Source organism: Hemitrygon akajei, chromosome 30 (genome assembly GCF_048418815.1).
Source record: "Hemitrygon akajei chromosome 30, sHemAka1.3, whole genome shotgun sequence".
Taxonomy (NCBI): Eukaryota; Metazoa; Chordata; class Chondrichthyes; order Myliobatiformes; family Dasyatidae; genus Hemitrygon; species Hemitrygon akajei.
The window spans coordinates 31,900,413-31,927,444 of record NC_133153.1 but is presented as its reverse complement, the minus strand read 5'-3'; the positions used below and the strand labels follow the sequence as shown (position 1 = coordinate 31,927,444).

Sequence of the window (27,032 nt, the reverse complement as noted above, 5' to 3'; positions counted from 1 at the left end):
TTTTCTTGTATCCATCTCCTGACTTGTGCTTTTCAATAACCTTTTCCCCCAAGTTGCTTGAAGTGTTCTTTTTGTCTTCATTGTGTAGTTTTTGCCAGGATACTGACACACCAGCAGTTGAACCTTCCTGACGCAGGTGTATTTTTACTACAATCAATTGAAACATCTTAACTGCACACAAGTCTCCAAAAACAGATCTCCATTTAACTAATTATGTGACTTCTAAAACCAATAGGTTGCACCAGTGATGATCTGGTGTGTCATATTAAAGGGGGGGGGGGTGAATACTTATGCAATCAATTATTTTGTGTTTTATATCTGCAATTAATTTAGATTACCTTGAGAGCTATTTTCACTGACACCAAAGTGTCTTTCTCTGTTGATCAGTGTCAAAAAAGCCAAATTAAATCCACTTTGATTCAATGTTGTAAAACAATTAAATATGAACATTTCTGGGGGGGGGGGGTGAATACTGACTAATTTTTATAGGCACTGTAGATAGAGATAGATAGATAGATAGAGATGGAGAGGTAGAGAGAGAGAGAGAAAATGATGGGAAGAAAGAATAATCTTTCCCCATTCTCAGTCCTTGTAAGTGACCTCATTACTCCTCCAACCATGAAACCAGCTGAGGCAATGTTAGGGTTTGAGTTCAGGCTATTTTAACTCAAGTGTTCAAATTCAATATATCCACTGAACCTTGGAGAAAGCAGAATATCATTTTTAATCTACTGCTACATTCAAAGAATCACAAATGTAACACTATTCCCAGTTAAATGACATAAAATGCCTCAAGGTTTGACCAAATAACATTTGTTGGACTAAAGCACTTTGCAAGAGATGCAATTATACTTTGCTTAACTGCAGCAATCTTTGAAGCGGTTTGAAAGTTCAATGAGCAGGCCAACTCCCCGACAGCAGAGATGCCTAGAAATGTTTTGTTCTCAGCAATATAACATCGCCCTGCCTGTCATATCTGTTGACCAGGGTATACGACTGGGAACGAGCAGGCAAAATGTGGATCACGATTACTAAATGGAAATGTGTGGTTGTTCACTTTTGTGGTTCTGTTAAAAGTAATTTAAGCAAGTAGCACCACATGTGGGCAAGGTGTTTTCTTATATTAAAAATGTTTTCAGTGGTCAAAGAGTTATATAGCATTGTATCTCACTGAGGCAAACGTGAGGTTGTGGAGATGTACATGCATCTCCAGCATCTGAATTCCTTTATATATTCTGATGTAAAGTTCTGGTTAGTGTGGGATGAGGGACGTGGGCAGCAGGAGAGGGAGCTCTGTGGTGTACTATGATAGTACTGCCATTGTTTTAGAAATCAGCCATTGCAAAGATCCGTGTTACAAATGAGTAGGTGGAAAAATGGGGGCCCAGCCACAATCATTGATAAATGTCACTAATAAAGTTTAGTCAAAATGCCACAAAAGATGGACATATTGTTGTTGAATTTGGCAAGCTCTGCAACAGTACAGGGTTCCTCTAGTAATGGGCATTGCAGAAGATGTTGCATAGTTTGTGGCTCAGTTCCACATTCACAAGTTGTCGGGCTGGTTGCATATCCCCATTTGTTTAGTGACACCTTTGAATGACCTACACCAGTCCTGCAATTGTTTTTTTTTTAAATATTATTTATTTATAGAATTTTAGAAATTACAAGAATAAATGTAATAATGAAATGGTAAGAAAAGTGATATTAACCCTCCCCCCTCCCCTTAACCCTTCCCCCTTAACCCTTATCTAAAGAAAAAGAAAAAAAAAAGAAAGAAAAGAGAAGAAAGATTGCCTGGATATCGGAGGATCCCCACATGTTCCATGGAGTTCAAAATAATTTTGATATTTATTTTCACTTTCCCCAATTACTATAATTTTATCTTCAAAGGACCTATGTATCTAATCCTATCTTTCGTAAGTATGGTGACCAAATTTTCAAAAATATCTCATATTCATTTCTTAAATTATACGTAATTTTTTCAAATGGAATACAACTACCGGTATGTATTTCATTATTCCAACGATCCATAGTTAAATTTAAATCAGATTTCCAAGTAACTGCAATAACTTTTTTGGCTACTGCCAAAGCAATTTTTATAAATTTTTTCTGATACTTATTCAATTTAAATTTTGTTATTGTCCCTTCAATGTCTCCTAATAAAAATAGCAATGGAGTATGTGGAATTTGTACTCCAATAATTTGTTCCAATAAAAGTCTTAAATTAATCCAAAATGGTTGAATTTTAGAACAAGACCAAGTAGAATGTAAAAAAGTACCAATTTCTTGTTTACATCGAAAACATTGGTCAGACATATTTGAATTTAATCTATTTATTTTCTGTGGTGTTATATATAATTGATGTAAAAATTATATTGTATTAATCTAAGTCGAACATTTATTGTATTGCTCATACATTCAGAACATAATCTTGACCAATTTTTTCCATCAATTTTAACATTCAGATCAGATTCCCATTTTTGTCTTGATTTATGAATTCCTAATTTAATTGTCTGCTTTTGAATCAAATTATACATACAAGATGTAAATTTTTTAATTTTTCCTTTCTGAATTAATATTTCTATTTCACTAGGTTTTGGCATCAACATTGTTTGTCCCAGCTTTTCTCGTAAATAAGCTTTTAATTGAAAATAACAGAAAAGAGTGTTATTTGATATTTGATATTTATTTTTTAATTGATCAAACGACATCAATATACCTCCTTCAAAACAGTCACCTATATATTTAATCCCCTTTTGAAACCAATTATGTAAAAGTTTATTATCCATTGTGAAAGGAATAAGCCTATTTTGAATTAAAGTCCTTTTTGCTAATAAAGATTTCTTTATCTCATCATCCATATTTACCTTATTCCATAAATCAATCAAATGTCTTAATATAGGAGATTCTTTTTTTTCCCGTATCCATTTGGATTCCCATTTATATATAAAATCTTCTGGTCCTACACTTGTTAAGGCACTTCCAGGTTGCCCAGTTGCAATTAACTCCTGGGGGAAGGCTTTCTTCCGGTAATCGTTGGAGCTTGTTTGAGACTGGCGAGCTGGTCTTTCCACAAGGCGATGTGGGCTTCAGATGGGGTTGATGGTAATGGAACAACACTGTTCATGAAGCTCTTCCTTGACTTTAGGCAGTTGGATGTAGGTGTGTGACCATGTAGACGGAGCCTCTCATCTGGTGTTTGATGGAGTCGCTCTTTCTTGCTGGTTCTTACCACCACCACACGCACAGCAAGTAGTAACTCAGATAACCACACATTACAACAGTGGTGCGCAGAAGAGCAATTCTGAAGGCACAACGTGTCAAACCTTGAAGTGGATGGGCTACAGCAGCAAAAGATGACAAACATACACTTAGTGGCCTCTTTATTAGGTCCAGGAGGTACTTTATAAAGTGACCACTAATAAACCGGATTCTTACTGAGGTCACAGACAGAGTGAAAGTGGAATGGTGAACTAAGGTGATAGAGCATTTGTGTTTTACGAGGCATCACCAACACCACTTGTGTCCTTCATTCTCACCCTTCACTGGATATTCCTTTTGACCTCCCCACACTTCCATATTCTGTGCAACTCAAACCAGGTTCAAACTCTAACATTTCCCAGTTCTGTTGAAAGATCTAAGGAATTACCTCAACTAGTCTCTCTCCATTAATGATGCCTTGCTGAGTATTTTCAGTATTTTAACTCTTCTTTTGATAAAAGTTAGTCAAACCAACTTCCTGATGTAAGCCTCCAATAAAAAAGATTTCTAACGAAGCTTTTGTACTCACAGAAGGCACCATACCCAATTCGTTTTTGGCTCTTCAGCTGCCCTGCATAACAAGCCATTCATTTGTGGCTAACCTACTCAGTTCTGTGACTTGAACTCTTTGAACAATGTTGAACTTAAATCCTGTTACATACCAAACAAAAGTTTTGATTACACATTTTACTGTGCATATTTTTGGTCCGATTTGCTTAATGCAAAAATACAATGAAATCTTTCAGTCCCAGGCTCCAGAATAGTTCTCAACAAAGTCCTTGACACTGAGCTTTTTAAATCAAGCAATTGATAAACATCGTTAGTTTGGCAAAAACAGGGCTCTGTCTTGGGAACGCCTCCATGACCTGTGAACAATTTTCCCCTTTCCACATTCAGCAAATTCCCCAGGTGAAGATTGGTAGACTACAAAGGAACCCAGTGGTAACTTCCGGAATGTAACTTGGTCTGAGATGCACATTTGTAAAAATGTTGAGAAAGACTGACTCAGTCCAACCATGTGCTCCTTAGTTTTGACCAAAAGAGAGTGAAGAATATCTGCACTGAGTGTTGTTGCTCCTCTCCACGTCTTGTGCTGCATTGGTCAGCATTTTTTGCTGCTCCTTAGCATTTGTCTGTATTTTACAAAGCCAAGTTGCTAGCTCAATGCTCAACCCAGCGTAGATGGAAAGTGTGCAAGGGGCCAGCCAGATTCGAACGTGGGACCATTCACCTTGAAGTCCCGTGCTGGTGCACACCACACCACCAGCCAGCTATCTGCACGAAGTCCTGCAGATTAAATCCATTTCACAAAATGAAAAGATGGTGCTTAGAATAGTTATTGATGGGCTGTGCACATTGTCATGTTGCTGTCTTGTTGTAACAGCACAGCAGTACTGTAATTCAAAACTCAAAGTTCAAAGTAAATAAAGCACAGATATGTCACCGTATACTACGCTGAGATTAATTTTCCTGTAGTTATTCACAGTAGAATACAGAAATACAATAGAATTAATGAAAAAAATTACACACAAAGACTGACAATCAATGTGCAAAACAGACAACTGTGCAAAAAAAATATAGTAAATAAATAATACTGAGAACACGAGTTGTTGAGACCGTGAAGGTGTGTCCATAGGTTGTGAAATTAGTTCAGAGTTGAGGTCAGTGAAGTTATCCATGATGGTCAGGAGTTTAATATTGGTAAAGTAATAACCGTACCTGAATCTGGTGGTGTGGGACCTAATGTTCTTGTACCTCCTTCCCGACGGCAGCGGTGAGCATGATGGTGGCCCTTGATTATAGATGCTGCTTCCTTGTGACAGAGCTCTTTGTAGATGGGGAGGGCTTTGCCTGTGATGGACTGGTCTACATCCATTTCTTTTTGTAGGCTTTTCCATTCTTGGGCACCGGTGTTTCCATACCCAGCATATAGCTGCTTCCAATGCCCCTCTGAGGATGTGGTGCTTGGTTTAGAACATGCTCAATTCTCAAGTGGGGCAAACAAAAAAGTAGCCATGTTTCTATTGCACTCAGTAATAAATCTGTGTATTGAATGATAAATTTAAGAGCTGAAGCCAGAGTGTACAGATTTCTCTACCAAAGCCAGGGTGCACAGTCCATTTCCAATGTCTTTAAAGCCGCGGTGGCAAGGTCTGCTCTAGATTTATCAACTGCCAGGTCTCCAAATGTAGACTGACAACTCCCAGCTCACCACCACCTCATTCTGCCTCACCACAGTCTCTTAATTGTCAGTATACCTATCTAACATCCTGTTTTTTCAAGCAACTTCTGTTTTTTTTTAAAACTAAATATAGTGAAGACCGGAACAAATAACTTCAGTCAGAATCCGAATCAGGTTTATTATCACTCACATATATTGAGATATTTGCTTCATGTTCTAAAGAGGAATCATGAGGTAGTGTCCATGGGTTCATGGTCTGTTCAGAAAACCAATGGCAGAGGGTGTTCTGCCCTTCCGACAGTTGATTTATTTATTTTTTTCCTCTGTGATTAAGAACATTCAGCTTTTACTTCGAAATGAGCAGTTTCAGATCTGCATTAGGTTACTTCCTGTGCAGTTAGGAAAAAGGCAGTAGGAAAGCACTTTGGCTGGCAGAAGGCCAGAGGTTCACGTCAGGAGCCAAAGAATCAGAATCAGGTTTATTATCACCAGCACGTGACGTGAAATTTGTTAACTTAGCAGCAGCTGTACAATGCATTACATAATATAGAAGTGAGAGAGAAAAAAAGTAAATCAATTACAGTATACGTATATCGAATAGATTAAAAACATGCAAAAATCAGAAATATTGTATATTAAAAACGTGAGGTTGTGTCCAAGAGTTCAAGAAGTATCTAAAGTCACCCTGTTGTTTCCCTAGCAGAAGCATGGCTTGTAAGTTGATGTTATATTGTTTTAAGTTCATCTAAAGGTATCAACAAGATTTTGCTAAAATAGAATGTTAGTTTTGAGTTTATTAGACACTAGCCTAAATACAAATGGTTTACACACGGTACTTACCTGCAGAGAACTTAACTAAGTTCTTACTTACCCAGTGTATTTACCTGTGTGAATGGAACAACACGGTAATTGTGCTGTATTGTGTGTTTTTCAGTTTCACTGCTTATTCACCATGCCATGCCATTGAGTCTGCAATAAACACAAGGTGCTAGGACACTACATCCTGACTCTCATGTCATTTTTGAATGGAATTTGGCTGACTGTCCAGCTGATGTTTTAACACCTCATAAAGGGCAGGGCAGAGGGCAAGAAGCTGTTTCTAAAATGTTGAGTGTGGGTCTTTAGGCTTCTGTACCTCCTCCCTTATGAACACATCACTAATCACCAACTTCGTCTCATTCCCTGGCAACTGTCCGAGGCCAGGGCGGCACAATGGCTTAGCCGCTGCCTCAAAGCTCCACAGACCAGGGTTCAATCCTGATCTCTGGCTCTGTCTGTGTGGGAATTGCACATTTTCCCTGTGAGCCTATGGGTTTCCTATAGGTCAGGAGTTCCACAGACCCCTCTTGTTAATGGTAGGGGTCCGTGGCAGAAGAAGTGCTTTGGGTGCAATAGATTCCTCCAATATCTTAAAGATATACAGTTTGGTTGCTGAATTGGCCAGTACAAGTTGCTCCCGGTGTGGAAGATAGGTAATAGAATCTGGTGGGCACGATAGCGTAGGGGTTACTGCCCGTGACCCTGGTTCAATTTCACCACTGTCTGTGAGAAATTTGTACATATTCCCCATGACCACACAGGTTTCCATCAGGGTTCTGTGGGGTTTCCTTGCATATTCCAAAGACATATGGGTTAGGGTTAGTAAGCAGTGGGCACACTACGTTGGCAACAGAAGTGTGGTGACACTTGCAGACTACCCAGGGCAATCCTCAGACTATGTTGGCCAATGACGCAAGTGACACATTTCACTGCATGTTTCGACATGTCAAGCAAAGGTAATCTTTAATGGGAAGGTAGGGAGGAAAGATTAGGTTTCATGTAAAACAAAAAATCTATCCTTGATAGTTGATGTCGACTCAGTAGGCTGGAAGAACCATTTCTGCAGCATATCTCTATGACAACCCACCTGTTATACTTGGCCTTGAGTTGTCTCAGAGAAGCTATTATATTGTTACTAATAATATCTATATTCACATCTGTAACATCACTCAGTTCAGCTCGCTGAGTGAGAAATCCTCATCCACACATACCAGGAGACTATTTCCAATCTGTTTCTGCCTGGCCACCATTCTCCTCCCCTCCATAAAATTTTAATCCAATTCAGTCGCCCACGTCCTCTTCAAGCGCAGCCTGCTCATCATATGAATGCCTGCAATGGCTCTGTGCTTCAAAATGCAAGTGCTGTTGCTGCAGCCTCAATGATAAAGGCATATTTAGTGCGTGTTGGAGGGAAAGGTTCCCGAGTTTTACTCTGGGATTTATTATTTGATATAGTTTATATGGATTAATAAAGAATAGACTTATTTGTCGCATGCGAACCCAGTGAACGCATGGGCTTCTTCCAGGTGCTCCGGTTTCCTCCCACAGTCCAAAGACGTACCAAAAGTTCAAAGTACATTTATTATCATGGTATGTACAATACCTTGATAAACTCAACTGCTGTGAAGGCGGGTGAAGGCTGCAACAAATCCACCAGCTCCAATCGTCGTGATTTCCACGCCAATGGAATCAGTTGGTTGATTTGTGAAGTATCGTGTGCTTCTAGGAGTGCAACATCAAGTACACGTTAAACAAGTACTCGCACAGGTGTCTTCGCAAACACCAGATGAGAGGCACCCTCTACATGGTCACACACCTACACCCAGCCGCCTAAAGTCAAGGAAGAGCTTCATGTGTTTATGTGTTGTTCCATCACAATCAACCCCATCCGAGGCCCGCATCGCCTTGCGGAAAGACTGGCTCGCCAATCTCAAATCATGCTGAACTGAAGTCCGCAAAGAAACTCCGAGACCCATAGTTCAGCAGAGCCAAGTAAGTGTCGTGGAGCAGCAAGCCGAATGATGTAGTTAGTAGCTTATTGGTCACTGTAAACTGTCCTGTGATTAGGCAGGCGTTAAGTCAGGGGATTGCTGGGCAGTGAGGCTTGTTGGGACAGGAGAGCCAGTTCCACACTATTTCTAAATAAAATAGGTACAGGACCCAGAGGAAACCCACATGGTCACATGGCGAACTTGCAAACTCCTTACAGACAGTGGCAGGAATCAAACCCTGATTAGTGATCACCGGCACCATAATGCAATTGTGTTTGTTTTTAAGAAGGTGAAGAAGTATTCTTGGGATCATAATGCAGGTATTAAAGTGCTGCTCTCTCACAGTTTCAGAGTCCTGAGTTCAACCCTGAACTCTGGTGTTGTTGTTGAAATATTTACACATTCACCCCAAGACCTCTTGGGCTTGTCCACTGAACCTCAGTGTTCTGGTTTCCCTCCCAATCCGCAAGATATTTGGGTTGATTGGCCTTAGAGTGTGGATAAATGGCAGAATATGCAGGGAATTAATAGGAACATGGGGAGAGTAAAATGGGATTTAGTGCAGTATTAGCATAAATGGGTGCTTGATAATTGGTGCACATATATAGCTAGTTTGCTTAAAACTTTTGCACAGTACTGTAGTAGTAATTTTACGTATTGTATTGTACCACGGCCGCAAAAAAAGCAAATTATGTGAGTGATGATAAACCGGATTCTGATTCGGGTCTCTATTGTGGACTGAGAGTGGAAAGGGAGCAGGGAGAAGGGAATCATGGTTGGGAAAACGGAAACAGAAAGGGGAGGGAGTGGGAAGCTCCAGAGAGACATTATGTAGTGATTCCAGGATTGAACAGCTTGTCAGACAAGGAGCATTGATGGCCCTGGGCCTGTATTCCCTGGAATTCAGAAGACTGAGGGGTAACCAAGGCCTCAATAGATTGGATGTGGAAAGGATGTTTCCTATGGTGGGAGAGTCCAAGACCAGACGAAGCAGCCTCAGAATAGAGGAGCATCTTTTTAGAATGGAGGTGAAGAGGAATTTCTTTAGCAAGAGAGTGGTGAATCTGTGGAATTCCTTGCCACAGGCAGCTGTGGAGGCCACATCTTTATGTATATTTAAAGCAAAGGTTGATAAATGCTTAATAGGTCAGAGCACGAAGGGATACAGAGAGAAGGCAGGAGATTGGGGCTGAGAGATAAAATGGATCACCCATGATGAAATGATGGAGCAAACTAGATGGGCCAAATGGCTTAGTTCTGCTCCTATATCTTATGGTCAATAAACCAATTGTCTGGAATCAAATTACCTTGCCCTATGTCTCAGGGCTGCCTCACTTCACACTATCCCCTTCGCCTGGCACTCCTTCTCTGTCACCTGTCCCAAACCCCTCCCATGGCGCTTCACCCTCGCTATTCCCAACATCTTTTGCTCTCGCCAGATTTACAAACTCCCTCTCCACTCCACGTTAACAAATACAGTACTGTGCAAAAGTCTTAGGCACCGTAGCTATATAAATGCACCCAAGGCTTTTGTGCAGTACTGTACTTTGATAATATATTTATTTTGAACTTTGAACTGCATAACTTAAGGTGACTATGGTCTTTGTTTACAGACACTGTCCCTGCTTATTCCCACAAATGTCTGTGTTAAAGCAAAATTACACCTCCACAGACTCAGGCCCTTTTCTTTTAGAGTCAGCCTTTCAGCTGTCTTGGCAACTAACCCATCCCATCACGATACAGGGTCTGGAATTCTGTACCAGACAGTCCCAAAATAACTTCTGTTTGGTTCATTTCTCTGCCGGTCAGATAAATGGACACAGAGACTGAAGAAACGATTGCCACAGCTTGCGCGGTTAGGCGGACGTGCTCAAAACCCTAATGTTGTGCCAAACAGCAGCAGGATGGGAAAAAATGTCAGCAATTTTGGAACAAGGAGCATTAATATGGAAACTCCTGACTTTGCACAAACACTAGCACAGTGCCTGGAGAAGGCAAAACTATATTCCCGCAACACGTTTTCATTATTCCACATGCAATGTGATCCGTATGGTTCAGTATGTAGAAAATAAGGTCGCAAATGAAAAAGAATAAACATTTGACATTTTGGGCCTAGACCCTTCTTCAGGACCGAGAAGGAAGGGAAGAAACGGGGAAGCTGCCAGAATTATAAAGGTGTGGGCAGGGGAGGAAAGAGGCTAGCTGGGTAGGCATCCCTTGAAGAGACTTCACAATGGAGCAGTCAATCACAAACACAAGGAAGCTTGCAGGCGCTGGAAATCCAAAATGCTGGAGGAACACAGCAGGTCAGACAGCATCTATGAAAAAGAATAAAGAGTCAACATTTCTGAGCGAGACCCTTCTTCGAGGGATGCCTATCCTTAAGAAGTATAAATGAGTCCCATCATCTGTGAAACCCTCTCTCACTGCTCCTCCTCCATGATCTCTGCTGCCCTCCAACTCTTCAACCACGTGCTTTCAGCTAATCTCTTCCCCCTTACTTCTCAGTCCTGAAGAAGGGTCTCGGCCCGGATCGTCAACTGTTTACTCTTTTCCATAGATGCTGCCTGACCTGCTGAGTTCCTCCAGCATTTTGTGTGTGTATTGTTTAGTGTTTCCAGCATCTGCAGCAAATACTAAAAACACTCAGTAGGTCAGGCAGCATCAATGCAGTATTTCAGGGTGGAAATTTTTTAACAAATCTTAAACATTATTTCCAGTTCTCTTTCCACAAGCATTTTCCAGCATCTTCTGATTTTATTTTTCGGGTGGGTCAGAGTTCAGAGTGCTGAATCTTTGACTGCAGAAATCCAGGTCGATATTTTGCAATCCTTCCAAAGTGCTGTCAACTTTCTCAAGACGCATTTTAAGAGAAGCCTCCCAAGATCCTACAGCACTTATAAGAACAGCAGGGGAATTATTTTTATATATAATTACTTACTTAGAGATACAACACAGAATAGGCACTTCCAGCCCTTCGAGCCATGCCATTCAGTAGCCCCCGATTAAACCTAGCCTAATCATGGGACAATTTACAATGACCAATTAACCTTCTGCACCTTAGGACTGTAGAAGCAGAGCACCCCGAAAAAAAAACCACGCATTGAAGGGGAGAACACACAGACACCTTACAGAACAATGTCGGAATTGAACTCCAAACTCTGGCATCCCGCGCTAACCACTACGCTATCATGGTTATCCCAGGAATCAGTATCCAGCTCTCAGTCAGCAAGTTCAATATTAAAAGAGAAAGTCAGTAGGATCAGGCAGCATTTATAAAGGGAACATTTCAGATCAAGACCCTACATTTGGGCTAGATGATAGGTCTCAACCCGAAATGTCACCTGTTCATTTCCCAGCGTAGATGCTACCCTGACCCATTGAGTATCTAAAGCTCCTTGTGTGAAACACCTGCATTTTCATGTGTCTCTTTAATACAGAAACTGCTGATAATACTTAGCAGCTCAGGCAGCATCTGTGGAACAAGGAGCTGGGATAATGCTTTAAGTTGAAATCTCCTCAAAATCTTCAAGTTGAAAAATCTGGTTCGACTTCATTAGATGCTGCCAGACTTGAGTGTTTCCAGAATTCCTGTTTTTAAATCAGATTTTCACCAAAAACAGATATTCTGAGATTTACTGCATTTACACCGACTACAGAGGAGTTCATTAGCTCTTTAAGTTCTTTGATGGTCTGTGTTTAAATGCACTGTATAAATCAAATTCTTTCCAGTTAATTTCAAAGTAAATTTATTATCGAAGTACATCTATGTCACCATATACGACAATGACATTCATTTCCTTGCAGCATTCACAGTAGATACTAAAAAATATAATATAATCAATGAACAACTACAAAGGTAGACAAATAACTAACGTGCAAAGGCAAGAAATTGTTCAAATACGAAAAGAAAACCAAAATAATAATAACTAATAACTAATATTGAGAACATGAGTATTCACTAAAAGGTTTAATGAATTAATTAAAAGGTTAAAACTACTGTTGAAGTCAGAAGCAAACAGATATTTCACAAGAAGAGGTTGCATCTTCACATATCTTGTTAACAGAACAGGGACAAGGAGTACAGCTCCCATTTCACAGGCACAACGTGCCAGGCTATGAACACCAGAAGATCTAGGTATATTATTTCCAGAGAGGTACAGTACTGCGCAGAAGTCTTAGGCACATATATATATAGCTAAAACATCTAAGAGTTTTGCACAGTACTGTATTTGTTAAGGTGGACCAGAGAGAGAGAGTTTGTAAATCTGGCGGGAGAAAAAGATGTCCGGAATGCTGAGGGTGGAGTACCACAGAGGGGTGTGGGACTGGCGGCAGAGAAGGCACACCAGGGTGGGGGGGGGGGGGGTGACATGGGTGCAGATACATCCAACCCCAAGACAACAGGAAAGCTCACTTGATTCCAAACATTTGGTTTATTGATCATTACAGAATGACTCTCTGGTGTTTCCTGCTCCCTCCCCTTTTCTTGACCATGATTCCTCTCTCCCTACCCCCTCCCCACTCTCAGTCCACAAAAGAGACCCATATCAGAATCAGGTTTATCATCACGCAACATACAGTGTGTCATGAAATTTGTGTTATTTTGTGACAGCAGTACAGGTGCAATACATCAAATTATTATAGTACTGTGCAAGTTATAGGCACCCAAGTCATACATGTGCTTTTTTTTTTAGGCATCCGTTAGTCTCAAGAGACCATGGATTTGTGCCTTGGAAAGTTTCCAGGCCACAGGCCTGGGCAGGGTTGTATGGGAGACCAGCAGTTGCCCACGCTGCAAGTCTCCACTCTCCTCACCAAGGGAAGGGCAAGGGCCGATACAGCTTGACACCGGTGTCCTCGCAGAGCAACGTGTGGTTAAGTGCCTTGCTCAAGGACACAACACGCTGCCTCAGCTGAGGCTCGAACTAGCGACCTTCAGATCACTAGACCAACACCTTAACCACTCGCCAACGTTTGCACAGTACTATGTACTATTTTAGAAATTTTAAGAGAGCAAATCTACCCCAAAAGCTACTTGTAATCATTTACCGATGTGTAACTGAGAACATACTGACCTGCTGCATGACAGTATGGTACACTAGCTGCAACAAGATCAACCAGAAAGCACTTCAACGAGTGAGCAGGATTCCACAGAATAGCAATGGGACACAACTACCAGATATGGAAACTACTTACAACTCACAATGCCTACAGTGGGCTTGCAAAACCACGATGGACTCATTTCACCTCAGTAATCACCTGTTCAATCCCTTACCATCCAGCAGGAGATACAGAAACATCTCTACACGGACATCCAGGCTGAAAAATTGCTTTTTCTCCAGGGCAGTCGTGCAACTGAGTAATGCACCCCCACCAACCCATTATCCATAGGCACTAAGTGCAATACACGGGCATAATTCGTGATGCTATATTTATTGTATTCGACAACATGGGCACGTGCCCATGAAGGGGGCAGTCACTGCTTAATTCAGTTGCAACTTTGAAGTCACTCTAAATAACTCAGACATTATTTTAAATGTAGTCACTGGGCTTTTAGTAACTGAAGTGCAAGTGTGCTGTTTTTCACTGAATGAAATAGCACTCCAACCTCATTATCCTCAGCAATGACAATAAAGCTCTAACTGAAACACGAATTCTGAAGTTTAAATAGCCACACTAGTTCAGCAGAACCAATTTATATTTTGAACCAATTCCAGTACAGACGGCAACAAGCACGTTGCCCCAGGAGGAGAATAATCACCCAATGCTCATAACTATTGACAAAGTCCATTCAGTTAACCCTATCAGAATCAGATTCAATATTATCGACATACATGATGAAATTTGTTAACTTTGTGGCAGCAGTAAAAAGAATACATGACAAATATAGAAAAAACTGAATTCCAGCTAAGTATATGTATGTTAAATAGTTAAATTAAGTACTGCAAGAACAGAAAATTAGAGTAGTGAGGTGGTGCTCATGGGTTCAGTGTCCATTCAGAAATCAGATGGCAGAGGGGAAGAAGCTGGTCCTGAATCTCTGAGTATGTGCCTTCAGACTTCTGTACCTCCTTCCTGATGGTAACAATGAGAAGAGGGAATGTTCTTGGTGGTGGGGGTCCTTGATGATAGAAGCTGCATTTCTGAGGCACCAGTCCTTGAAGATGTTTTGGATGCTATGGTGATGGAGTTGATTAAGTTCATAACTCGTAAAGAATTATAATTTTATAACCTTATTCAACTTTCCAAAAAGGTTCAACATTTCCCAGTTTAGTATCTTAGAAGTCGCTCAATGAACACATGGCCTTTTATTCCTCCTAATTATTAGTCACTCCTTCGTAAAGATTAACTTTAGAACTTGGATCAGGAATTTTGAGCTTAGTTATTTAAACCATGTAATTTGAAGTAATTTTCCAAACTTTCTGTCTCTATAGCATGTACGGTATAATTTTTCTAAGCTTTTAAGATCATTTGCTGAACATACTCTTCCAATTACTAGATGCCTACATTTCTCTTTCTCCATTATTCAAGCCCAGTAATCAACATTCCAGTTTTTTTGTTGCATTGCCCAGAGTCTGTGAAAGCCTCCCTTGTGTTACCATGGGCAAACATGGACCAATTTCTCAATGTGCAACACACACTTTGGGACATTATGGCACAAGAAGCTGACATTTGGCACAGCAAGTCTTCTTGTAAATTATCCCAGTTTTCTGTTCCTGCCCTGTAACCCAACGAATTACTGTCCCTCAGATTGGAATTGGTTTATTATTGACATATGCCAACTCATTTGTAAGGCCAGTAATGTTGTGGGAGTGGAACTGGACTCTCTGACGGTGGTGTCTGAAGAGAGGATGCTGTCCAAGTTGCATGCCATCTTGGACAATGACTCCCATCCACTCCATAATGTACTGGTTAGGCACAGGAGTACATTCAGCCAGAGACTCGTTCCACCGAGATGCAACACTGAGCGTCATAGGAAGTCATTCCTACCTGTGGCCATCAAACTTTACAACTCCTCCCTCGGAGTGTCAGACACCCTGAGCCAATAGGGTGGTCCTGGACTAATTTCCACTTGGCATTATTTACTTATTATTTAATTATTTATGATTTTATATTGCTATATTTCTACACTATTCTTGGTTGGTGCGACTGTAACGAAACCCAATTTCCCTCGGGATCAATAAAGTATGTCTGTCTGTCTGATACAGTGAAAAAAATGTCTTGCACGCTGTTCATACAGGCCAAATTACCACACAGTGTATCGAGGCAGAACAAGATAAAGCAATAATAGTGCAGAACAAAGCATAACAGATCCCAAGAAAGCAGGTTCTATGTTCTTATTTTCATGGTAGTCAGAGAGTACTTCAATGTGATGCTGGATGCTGACTGGAGGATATGCTCAATTCAATGAGGGGCTCTTGGTTAAGTTTATCATGGGGCAGTTGGTATCTCTGAAATACGAGACAAACAAGGAGTCGGCACGGTAAAAAACTGGGGAAAAGAAAGAGTTATTGGAGAGGGATAGCAGTCATATTGTCATCACACACATTTCAGAATCAGAATCAGGTTTAATATAACCGGCATATGTTGTGAAATTTATTAAATTGGCAGCAACAGTACAGAGCAATACATGATAATACAGAAAAAATTAATCAAAGTATATGTATATCACATAGTTAGATTTAAAATAGAGCAAAAACAGAAATAATAAAAAAGTGAGATAGTGTTCACGGGTTCAATGTCCTTTTAGAAATTGAATGGTAGAGGGGAAGAAGCTGGTCTTGAATTGCCTTTCTAAAGCACTGCTCCTTGAAAATGCCTTGGATACTACAGAGGCTAGTATTCATGATGGAACTGACTAACTTTACAACTTTTTTCCCCCAGCACATTTTTCGACATTTGTTGAATAACTGGATCGCAGAGGAATCAGATCAAAATTACAGCAGGAAGCACACTGCATCAATTTACTCCCCACAATCACCAGTGCGTTTTTTATCCTTGCAATTTGCTAAAATATAATACTTATATAGTAATCTGCATATATAGTTAGAGAACAGCTAGGGCTGAAGATATCACATGGAATGCAAAATCCTTGTAATCTGTTCCTTTTGGGTTACAAATACATGGCAAAATTGCAAACCTACTCATCAGCAAAGGGTTGTTTTATTTTAAATTATCCTCATGTTGATTAGCATTATCTTTAATTCTAATGTTTTCCTGTTTAAACCTGATATTTTTCTGTGTATGTGGTTTGTGTACGAGTACGTATTCAGATACCAAGTCATAACTCTTTATGATTCAGGGTTTCTGCTCCCATTAACCACTGGTCACTATTTTACTTCACCTTGAGCATGTGTGTGGAAAGCCAGGGGCAGCATAAGGCATAGGAGCAGAATTAGCTCATTCTGCCCATCACTTGGGCTCCGCCATTCCATCATGGCTGATTTATTATCCCCCTCCGTCTCAGCCCTATTCTCCTGCCTTCTCCCCTGAAACATTTGACGCCCTGGCTAATCAAGAACCTATCAACCTCCATATTCAATGACTTGGCCTCCACAGCCATCTCTGTCAGTGAATTCCAGAGATTCACCACACTCTGACTAAAGTAGTTCCTCCTCATCTCTACTCTGAGGCTGTACCCTCTGGTCCTAAGCTCCCGCACTGTAGGGAACTTCCACTCTACCCAGAGCTTAAATGAGATCCACCCCACACCACTATTATTTTAAACTCCAGCGAGTACAGACCCCGAACCATGAAACACTCTTCATAAGTCAAACCTTTCATTTGCCAGAATCATACTTGAAAACCTCCTCAGGACCCTCTCCAAGGCTGGCACATCCTTTTTTAGATGAGGGACCCAAAACTGCTCACAATACTCCGAGTGTGGTCTGACCCATGCCTTATAAAGCCTTGGCATTATATCCTGGCCTTTCTGTTTTATCCAAAGAGTAGGCAAGGACGTGGTCTGTCTGCTGTTTATTGTAGAATAGTAACAATAGACAATAGGTGCAAGAGTAGGCCATTTGGCCCTTCTAGCCAGCACCGCCATTCACTGTGATCATGGCTGATCATACACAATCAGTACCCCGTTCCTGCCCTCTCCCCATATCCCTTGACCCCGCTATCTATAAGAACTCTATCTAACAATAACACTCACTACCCTCTAGTCACAGATTCCGTATTAGGGTTGCGGGTTAATATTTTAAAATAATAAGCAATTAAATAGTTTAATGAAGGACATAATTCAGCTGGTTGCCCCCTAGTTATTTCAAATGTGGTCACACTAGTAGTGTGTCAACATTTATTTGCCACATGTTGCAGATATTCTGGCTCAAATTATCTTAGAGGCATCAATTCCTTTTATAGGTTTTCCAAAACCAGCCACAACAGTCCTGCAGGCAAGTCAAGTTTGGTACTTCTGTGCCACAAATTGGTGTAAAACAGTAGTCCATTCTATTTTACAGAACAAGAAACTGTAGAAAAGGGCGGATTAGTTTTATTTCTTACAGTAACACTGATTCAGCGATGAGTTAATAACTTCATATCCACTTCTGGCATGTGTACCAGCCATGCCACACTACAACTTGTGACCAGATGCACTCCTGACATCTAACAGAGTTTCCCAGTTGCTCAGCACAAAAGCGCTTTGAAGAGACCGTTGAATGTCTTCTTCAAAAGTAAATAACCCATAATATGAGCTAATGCTTGGTATACTTAAGATCAATCAGCGGAAAGATAAACAAAAATCCTGCAACAATTCAGGAGCCAGTGAATTTGTACAGATGTGCTTCCCATAAAGTGACTTACACGGAGGTCACGATGAGAACATTTCCCTGCACACTTTGAAGTGACGCAAGCCAATAAGGAATATCTGATGTATTATTGTGCATTCTTTCATGGGAAGCAGTGATGGTGAAGGTTACATACATGTCACATGAGATTCATTTTCTTGCAGGCATTTACAGGAAAGTAAAATACAATAGAATTTTTGAAAACTATACATAAAGTCTGACAAACTAACGTTCAAAAGATGACAAATTGTGCAAATTCTAAAAATAAATAAATAATACCGAGAACACAAGTTGCGGAGTCCTTGAAATTGAGTCCGTGGGTTGTGGAATCAGGTCTGAGTTGAAGTGAGTGAAGTTATCCATGGTGGTTCAGGGGCCTAATGGTTGAAGGATAGTAACTGTTCCTAAACCTGATGGTGTGGGACCCAAGGCTCCTCTACATCCTGCCTAATGGCAGCAGCAAAAAGAGTGCATGGCCTGGATGGTGGGGAACCTTTATGATGGACGCTACCTTCTTGTGGCAACGCCCCATGTAAGTATGTTCCGTGGTGGGGAGAGCTTTGCCTGTGATGGACTGGGCTGTGTCCAACACTTTCTGTTTACCTTTTCATTCCAGGTCTTGAGCAATCAGTCAGTTTTCTCTCCTCTGTGCATCCATAGAGGCTTGTCAAAATTTTAGATGACATGCCAAATCTACACATACTGAGAAAGTAGAGGCTGTCGTGCCTTCTTTGTTACGGCACTTATGAGTTGGTCCCAAGACAGATCCCCTGATATGATAACGCCAAGGAACTTAAAGTTACTGACCCTACTGCAGTTTTGTTAAACACCGATCAGCGTTTCAACTTGAACTTTTCAGGTGAAGTCCATTTACCTATTGTGCTGGGTGAGGAATCATCCCAGCACTGGAGCTCATAATTCAATCTAAACACCACAATTTAGTTTTAAGGTCAGAAAGGTGTTACAGGAGCTGTAACCCTTCAGGTTAACCCAGTGATTCTGTTCCGGTGCTGTCAGAAATCCCTTGAAAGTACTCAAAATCCAAGAGAACTGTCTCCTGCTGCCTTGGTGATTACCACTGTCCATAAATACATAAACAGATATGCCAAATATTCCTTGTTGGTCTGTGCAGGGGCAGATTTTAGCAGAGCTTCAGTATAAATCACTTTATAGGAAGCAGATCTGTGCAAATTCACACACCCGATACATGTAAGATTTTTTTTAAATCCTGAAGATTAAAATCCCCATTCCCACTTTTGTCATTACCTACTTGCCTTTAGAAGTGAGTAAAGATTATCTTTATTTGTCACACAACATTAAAACGTACAGTGAAATGTATAATTTGCTTCAAATCAAATCAGCCCACAGGTGTTGCCACAACATAGCATGTCCACAACTTAATAACTCGAACCATATGTTTTTGGAATGTGGGAGGAAACAAGAGCACCCAGGGGAAACAGGAGCACCCAAAGGAAACCCAGATGGTCTCAGGGAGAATGTACAATCTCCTTACAGACAGCAGTGGGCTTTAAAACAAGATCTTACAGTTGGAACTGTAAAGTGATGCTCCTTATAAAGTTTCTCTATTGCCCTATGTTTTTAGTCCCCAAACAGCCTAAGGAACTTGACAATACCAAAGAATCCAAAACAGCAAATATAATTTACTGTGGAACAAATAGGATCTTAGACTAGCTTCCTGTCAATGCATCCCAGAAGAAATGTGGTCAGCATCTTTGTATCGAAAGCTCCACAACACATCACGGAACAGTACAGGTTGCTGCACAATGTTTTACAACCTAAGACTTAAGGGATAAAAAACATCCCTGCAACTCATGCAAAATTGGAATTGTGCTGGAAATACTCAGCAGGTCGGGCAGCATCAGTGGAGAGAATAGGTTAGAGACACAAGAGACTGCAGCTGCTGGAATCCTGGGCAACAATCAAAATACTGGAGACATCTCAGTGGGTCAGGCAACATCTGTGGAGGAAAAAATGGTCAGCCAATGTTTCAAGCTGAGAGCTTCTTTAGTAAAGTGTGGATAGTCAGAGGCTTTTTCCCAGGACTGAAATGGTTGCCACAAGAGGACACAGGTTTAAGGTGCTGGGGAGTAGGTACAGAGGAGATGTCAGGGGTAAGTTTTTTTATTCAGAGAGTGGTGAGCGCATGGAATGGGCTGCCGGCAACGATGGTAAAGGCGGATATGATAGGGTCTTTTAAGAGACTTTTGGATAGGTACATGGAGCTTAGAAAAATAGAGGGCTATGGGAAGCCTAGTAATTTCTAAGGTAGGGACATGTTCGGCACAACTTTGTGGGCCGAAGGGCCTGTATTGTGCTGTAGGTTTTCTATGTTCTAAAAGGCAGTAAAAATGTTTCAACTAAATGGACATAAACTTGAAATCTTTCAACTTGGCAGTGCCAGCTCTTGCTTTCTCCAAAGATGCTGCTTGAACTGCTGAACAAAACAAAGTGCTTTTAAATCCAGCTAACATCACTCTTCTGCATACTTTGAATCTCACAAACCAACAAGAGGTATTCAGCATAACTGCCAATTCTTTTATGAGTAGTAGTGAAACCAACAGAAGACCTTCACCGTAACCTTCAAATAATTCCAATGGAAGTTTGACAAGACCATTAGAATCTTCTGCTTTTATTTCAGATTTCCAGCAATATTTTCCTTCAGGGACTGGGTAAGTGGCCTAAATTTACAGGTTCATAACTTTAAGGGAGGCCCAAGTCTCACCCCTGAGGCCCCATGTGCCACCTAGGCACTAAGGGTTCAGATGGCGACAAAGTCTCACCTCAGACACCGAGCATCGCAAGGAAGTAAATCTTCTTACTTTGATCTTTTTTGCTCATTAGCAGGAGTGGAAAAGGGGTAGGGAGGGGTGGAGAGGGCCAATTCTCTGAGAGGTACAACCTACATGCCCAGATGCCAATGTGAGAACCAGAGAGCATCTCTAAGACTATTTTGAAGTTCTTTTTATCATTGTATTTACATTGCAGAGTTATAGGGATATAACTGATGGGTCAGATACAAAAGGAATCTCTAAGGGGATTTTGCTGTGTGTTTATGATTGCAATCAAAATGAGAGAGAATAAAGATTATTGAGTTTTCAATTACCTTACAAATTACAAGACACTCGGGAGAAGAGCTTCTGCAAAGAATACCTTTGCAGAATACAAACAATGATTCTATGCTCTAGCTGCTTAGATTGGCTTTGAAAATGACTCCAGTGTAGCTTACGGCTTTATTCCATGTTAAGATGAAAGCTGATTTAATTGTTGGGTTTTGGAATGGTTCAGGAACTCTAAATTACGTCTTGAGCTGCAGATTTTGTTCAATCTAACTGGCTACACATAATTTGTTTGGCAGTACAAATCTTATCAGTTAATGTCTGTCTCCCTTTGAACTTGATTTTGACAGTGCCAGCATATGGTGAAAGCCAAATCCCTGCAAGTTATAAAAAAAAACTTCTGCAGCAAAAATAGAACCAGTCATCCAACTGGTGGCCAGGTTCAATTTTATCATCTGTTTTCTTCATAGCTACTGTTGACAGCATGTTAAAAATCTATTTTTATGCAGTGTTTGCTGATGGCAGATCAGGATTTTCAAGTTTATACATTAAGTTTCCACCTCTACTACAAAGAACTTCTATAGATGTGTGGTGAAAAGTGTGCTGACTGGCTGCATCACAGGCTGGTGTGGGAACACCAATGCCTTTGAGTACAAAATCCTACAGAAGGTACTGGATTCGGCCTAGCACATCATGGGTAAAATCCTCCCAATCATTGAGCATATCCACATGAAATGCTGTTGTGGGAAAGCAGCATCCATCATCGAAAATCCTCACCGCCCAGGCAATGCTCTTTTCTCCCTGCTGGTATCAGGTGGAAGGTACAGGTGCCTCAGGACTTGCACAACAGGTTCAAGAACAGTTACTACCCCTCAGGCATCAGGCCCTTGACAAAAGGGGATAGCTACATTAATTTAAGGACTCATTTAAGAACTCTTGTTATATTGTTACTTCATGCCCATTATTTACTGCCACTTATTTATATGTGTATTTGCACAGTTTGTTTACACAGTTTATAGTCCCTGATGTTTACAGTTTAAAGTTACTGTTATAAAGATTTGCTAAATACGCCCACAGAAAACACAAACTCAGGGCTCTATGTCGTGACATGTACGTACTCTGATAATAAATCATACTTTGAACTTTAGATTCAGGGGAAATTGGGCACCACAGTATCAAAGTAACAAACTTAGCCATCTCTTCGACTCCAATTGAAACAGGTCTCATGGGTGCCCATAAACCTGCCATCTTCTTCATGTTTTTTTTAAAAAAGTACTGGCTACCAGAGTTCAAAGTAAATTTATTACCAACGTATACATCACCATACACAACTCAAAGATTCAGTTTCTTATGGGCATACACAGTAAATCTAAGAAATAAAATAGAATCAATGAGAGATCACACCGAACACCACTAACAAAAAGTGTGCAAAAGACAACAGACTGGAAATACTGTGGAAATTCACTATCCACCTTGACAAAAGCAACAAACACTCCTTTACTTGGGAGTCTACAACAGACTACCTAAAGTTTATTTTTAAAAATTCCTGAAATCTAGTTGAATCATCGAGCAAAACCTGTTGGATCAGTTTTCCAGATGTTCCTCATATTGTTACCATATTAATGCATAGTGCTCCCATTCACAATCACACACAGCTATTTTCTACCAATTGCTATGCTATAATGGTCAAAGGGAATTCCAGATGACTTCAACTTGATGGAGGCATTTCAGCTGAAGGCCCTGATGGCCCTGTTGCCTTTTATTTAAACCAAAATAAACCTTATCCATGATAAAAAAAATTACAAGAATAAACTGTGCCTTGCCTGTTCATTCTTACATTTCAGATAATGTGTTAAGTAGTGTTCTATTACATTTCTTAAAACCAATAGCACTGTTACCAGAGGGTGGAGAATCTGTCAAGTTCATTGCCAAATCATTTGGCATAATTAAAGCATATTTTGAACTACAGTTCCAAATTACCAGTGTTTGCAAAGCACCCTGCAATATTCCTGAATGCCACACAAAATGATCAACAAGCAAAATTGAATTGCAGACATATTTATTTTTTAGTTAAGGGCCATAGAGAGGGTGAATGCTAGGGATGGGAAATCAAAAGCTAGAGGGTTGAGGTTCAACCTGAGAGGGAAAATATTGAAAAGGGACCTGAGGGACAACTTTTTTTCCACAAAAAGCTTTGGAATGAACTGCCAAAAGAAGTCATTGAGACAGGTACAATAACTTCTAAAATATACTTTGACAGGTACATGGACTGGAAAGGTTTAGAAGGTGATGGGAAAAATGCTGATAAATGGGACTGGCTGGGATGGGGCACCTTGGTCAGCAGTTCGGCCGAGGGGGCTGTTTCTGTGCTGCAAACTCTATGATTATATCTGCAGTGAATAGAAATATTCGTTTTTTTCTAGATCGATGACATCCAAGAAGCACACTTTTCGGGGACTGAATGATTTCTATTCTTCACAGAAGCATAGAAACACATAAAACCTACAGCACAATACAGACCCTTCGGCCCATAACACTGTGCCAAACATGTACTTACTTTAGAAATTACCTAGTTTTATCCATAGCCCTCTATTTTTCTAAGCTCCATATACCTATCCAGAAGTTTCTTAAAAGACCCTATTGTATCCGCCTCCACCACCATCACCGGCAGCCCATTCCATGCATTCACCACTCTTGGCGAAAAAAACTTACCCCCGGCATCTCCTCTGTACCTACTTCCAAGCACCTTAAAACTGTGCCCTCTCAATATAGCCATTTCAGCCCTGGGAAAAAGCTTCTGACCACCAACACGATCAATGCCTCTCATCATCTTATACACCTCTATCAGGTCTTCAATGATCTCTTCAATCATCCAGAGTGAGAGAGTACATCCACATCTTTATTAACACCCACTCATAGATAATAGTCACAGTCATAGAAAAGAACAGCACAGAAACAGGCCCTTTGGCCCATCTAGTTCATGCCAAACCATTTAAACTGCTTACTCCCATCTACCTGCACTGGACTATGGCATTCCATACCTCTACCATCCAGGTACCTATCCAAACTTCTCTTAAAGGTTGAAATCCAGCCGGTATGCACCTCTTCTGCTGGCAGTTAGTTCCCCGCTCTCACGACTCTCATGTTCCCCTTAAACGTTTCACCTTTCACCCTTAACCCATGACCCGTTTGTGGTCCCACCCAACATAAGTGGTAAAAGCCCGCTCGCATTTACCCGATTTACACCCCTCATACTTTTGTATAGCTCTATCAACTGTCCTCTACGTCCCAAGAAATAAAGTCCTAACGTATTCAATCTCTCTTTTTAGCTCAACCATGATTGAAAGGCGGAGCAGATTCCATGGGCGGATGGTTTAATTCTGCTTCTACGTCTTATGGCCATCATCTCACACACTAGCAATTCGAGTCAGCGTGTCTACTGGTTAACAGTTTTAAACGACCATCCATATAACATCAAGGTCCCTTAAACACGTACCGAGAAAGAGAATGGAACTTACTCAGCATCTCTAACTGAGCCCGATATTGTTTTTATAAAATTAGCTCTTCTTTTTAAAGCGTGGGCGAGGGCTTTGATTTCTCATGTTTAAAACACAACGATCGTGGAATGTGATTCTCAAAACACCGGAAAAATTTACTAAATCCCATGAAATAAAAACAGAGCTGATTCTCACAGTCGCATAATGGGCATTGGTCCTGGCAATAATTTGCAAGGAAGTGAATCATTCCACATGTTCATATTAAGAAATCCCTGAATCATCTCAGTACTCTCCCAAAGAAATAAGAAAACTATATTCCCTTCAGCCGGGTAGCAAAAGGAAACGCCTGTCCATTTTGCATACGGTTTATCCCAACTTTTTTATAGACTGCAAATCCGAATTAGCAGCGGAGATCATTGCAATGCAGGGAGACACTTGTTTACATCAAGCTGTAAACTAGTTCTTTGTTTTCAGAAACGTCACAAATTAAAATGAAAACTCACAGAGGTGAGTCTCGCCAGGGCTGCGTTTTGCAGAGCTTTTTTTGTTATTCGGTTTAGAAATGATCTCATCTCACCGGGCAAAGATTTCAAAATAAGGGTGTGGAGGATGGGTGATTTTTTAAATGTATTAATCGCGGTTATTATAATAAAGCGTTCTTTCTCAGGAACGACTAGGGAGTAAAAGGCTTATCTCTTAAATAAATAAGACTCCGTGGAACCTAGAGTTGCTTAAAGAAAAACAAATATGCTTCATACTCTCTGTTGAAGTTTAGAAAGATCGGCTCCCTTACCGCTGGATCCCAGGGCGAGAGTGGAACTGATGAACAGGGCGATGTAAAACCTCATCATCTTCCTTGGCTTGTCTGCCGGAGACCGTCTTCAAAACTTGTATGGAGCAAGGTGGGGACGAGAGGGGGGGAAAAAAGGCTAGAGTTGAGCTGATAGCGCAGTTTACGGGGGCACGTGTCTCTCTGTGTATCCAATTATCGTGCGGAGTTGCGAACACTGCCTCGGGCTCCAGCCCAATGCGTCAAGTGGAGCTCCCAGCGGCTGCCTCCAGGAGGAGGTTACAGTACTTTATAGTGCTCCTTCCACTTTCTATCACTGTCACTCTTTCTCTCTCTCCCCCCCCCCCCCTTCCACCATGCAACCTGCCTTGTTTTTCCCTTGAAGTCACCTTCATTCTCTGTGACATGTTATTAAGCCAGTATATATTTAACATAATCCTAAAAGCTGACTTAATTTAAAATAATTACTGTCTTGGACTATTTTTAATCAAATTCTTTTCCCATTACATGGGATTCCAGGATTTTTAAGTCAACGTTTGGGGGATTGTATTCTATAATTACATGAAATTCTCAGGCAGAAATGATCTTGAAAATAAGGGATAATCGTTACAGTTCCGGGCCATTGCATAATCTTACCATTAATGTAAACTGGTCTTGAACTTGAAATGTAGGATTACTTCAGGGGCCAGGATGCACTTTGCAAAACACATATTAGCGAATGCAGACAGCAGCAATATACTCTTTAAATGTTTTTGTCCCACTTAAAAAGCAAACTGCAATGCCAGTCGAAAAATTGTTTCCCATAGTAACAAGAAGTTACATTCCAAGTGTGTTTTTTCAATCAGAGCTGGGGTGGGGGAGAGGAAGGGGAAGAAATCTTGCGCTTAAGTGGAGGAGGAATACTTTTGCAGTCATAATTTCCCATTCTGGTTGTGTTGTCAAGTACCCACTCCAACATGGAAAAGTTGCCCAAATTGCTTTCCTCTTTCTTTGCAAGAGACTCCTTCCAACTCCAATGGAGTAGTAAATAGACAACAGTCACAGCAGAGTCACAGAGAAAGATATAGCACAGAATCAGGCTGTTCAGCCCGCAGAATCTCTGCTGACCACCAAATATCCCTCTATTTTGCTGGTCATAGGACGAGGGTGACCATGGTCTTTCCATGAACGTGATTGTTCTTGGCAAATTTTTCTCAGAAGTCGTTTGCCATTGCCTTCTTTTGGGCAGTGCTCTTCAGAGATTGCCTGCCTGGTGTCAGAGGTCACATAACCAGGATTTGTGATACGCACCAGCAACTCAAACAACTGTCCGCCACTGGCTTCACTTGACCCTGATAGAGGGGTTAAGTAGGTGCTATACCTTGCCCAATGGCGACCTGCAGGCTAGCAGAAGGAAGAAACATAGAAACATATAAAATAGGTGCAGCAGTAGGCCATCCAGCCCTTCGAGCCTGCACCACCACTCAGTATGATCATGGCTGATCATCCAACTCAGAACGCTGTACCTACTTTCTCTCCATACCCCTTGATCCCTTTAGCCACAAGGGCCATATCTAACTCCCTCTTAAATATAGCCAATGAACTGGCCTCAACTGTTTCCTGTGGCAGTGAATTCCAC

At 40.9% G+C, this 27,032-nt stretch overlaps 1 protein-coding gene across 4 annotated transcripts in view; it reads right to left on the bottom strand.

Annotated features, from left to right (window-relative positions):
* The window catches only part of LOC140718594 (EGF-like repeat and discoidin I-like domain-containing protein 3), a 116,655-nt gene extending 91,004 nt beyond the window's left edge, over positions 1 to 25,651 (bottom strand). For 2 of the 4 annotated variants that reach the window (XM_073032551.1, XM_073032552.1), the window contains exon 1: positions 25,418 to 25,651. In XM_073032551.1, the coding sequence (XP_072888652.1) occupies positions 25,418 to 25,475 (58 nt within the window). In that variant the 5' untranslated portion in view covers positions 25,476 to 25,651. The remainder of the gene's footprint in view (positions 1 to 25,417) is intronic. The other 2 variants (XM_073032554.1, XM_073032553.1) reach the window with 2 other exon arrangements.
* Between the last annotated feature and the right edge of the window lie 1,381 nt (positions 25,652 to 27,032).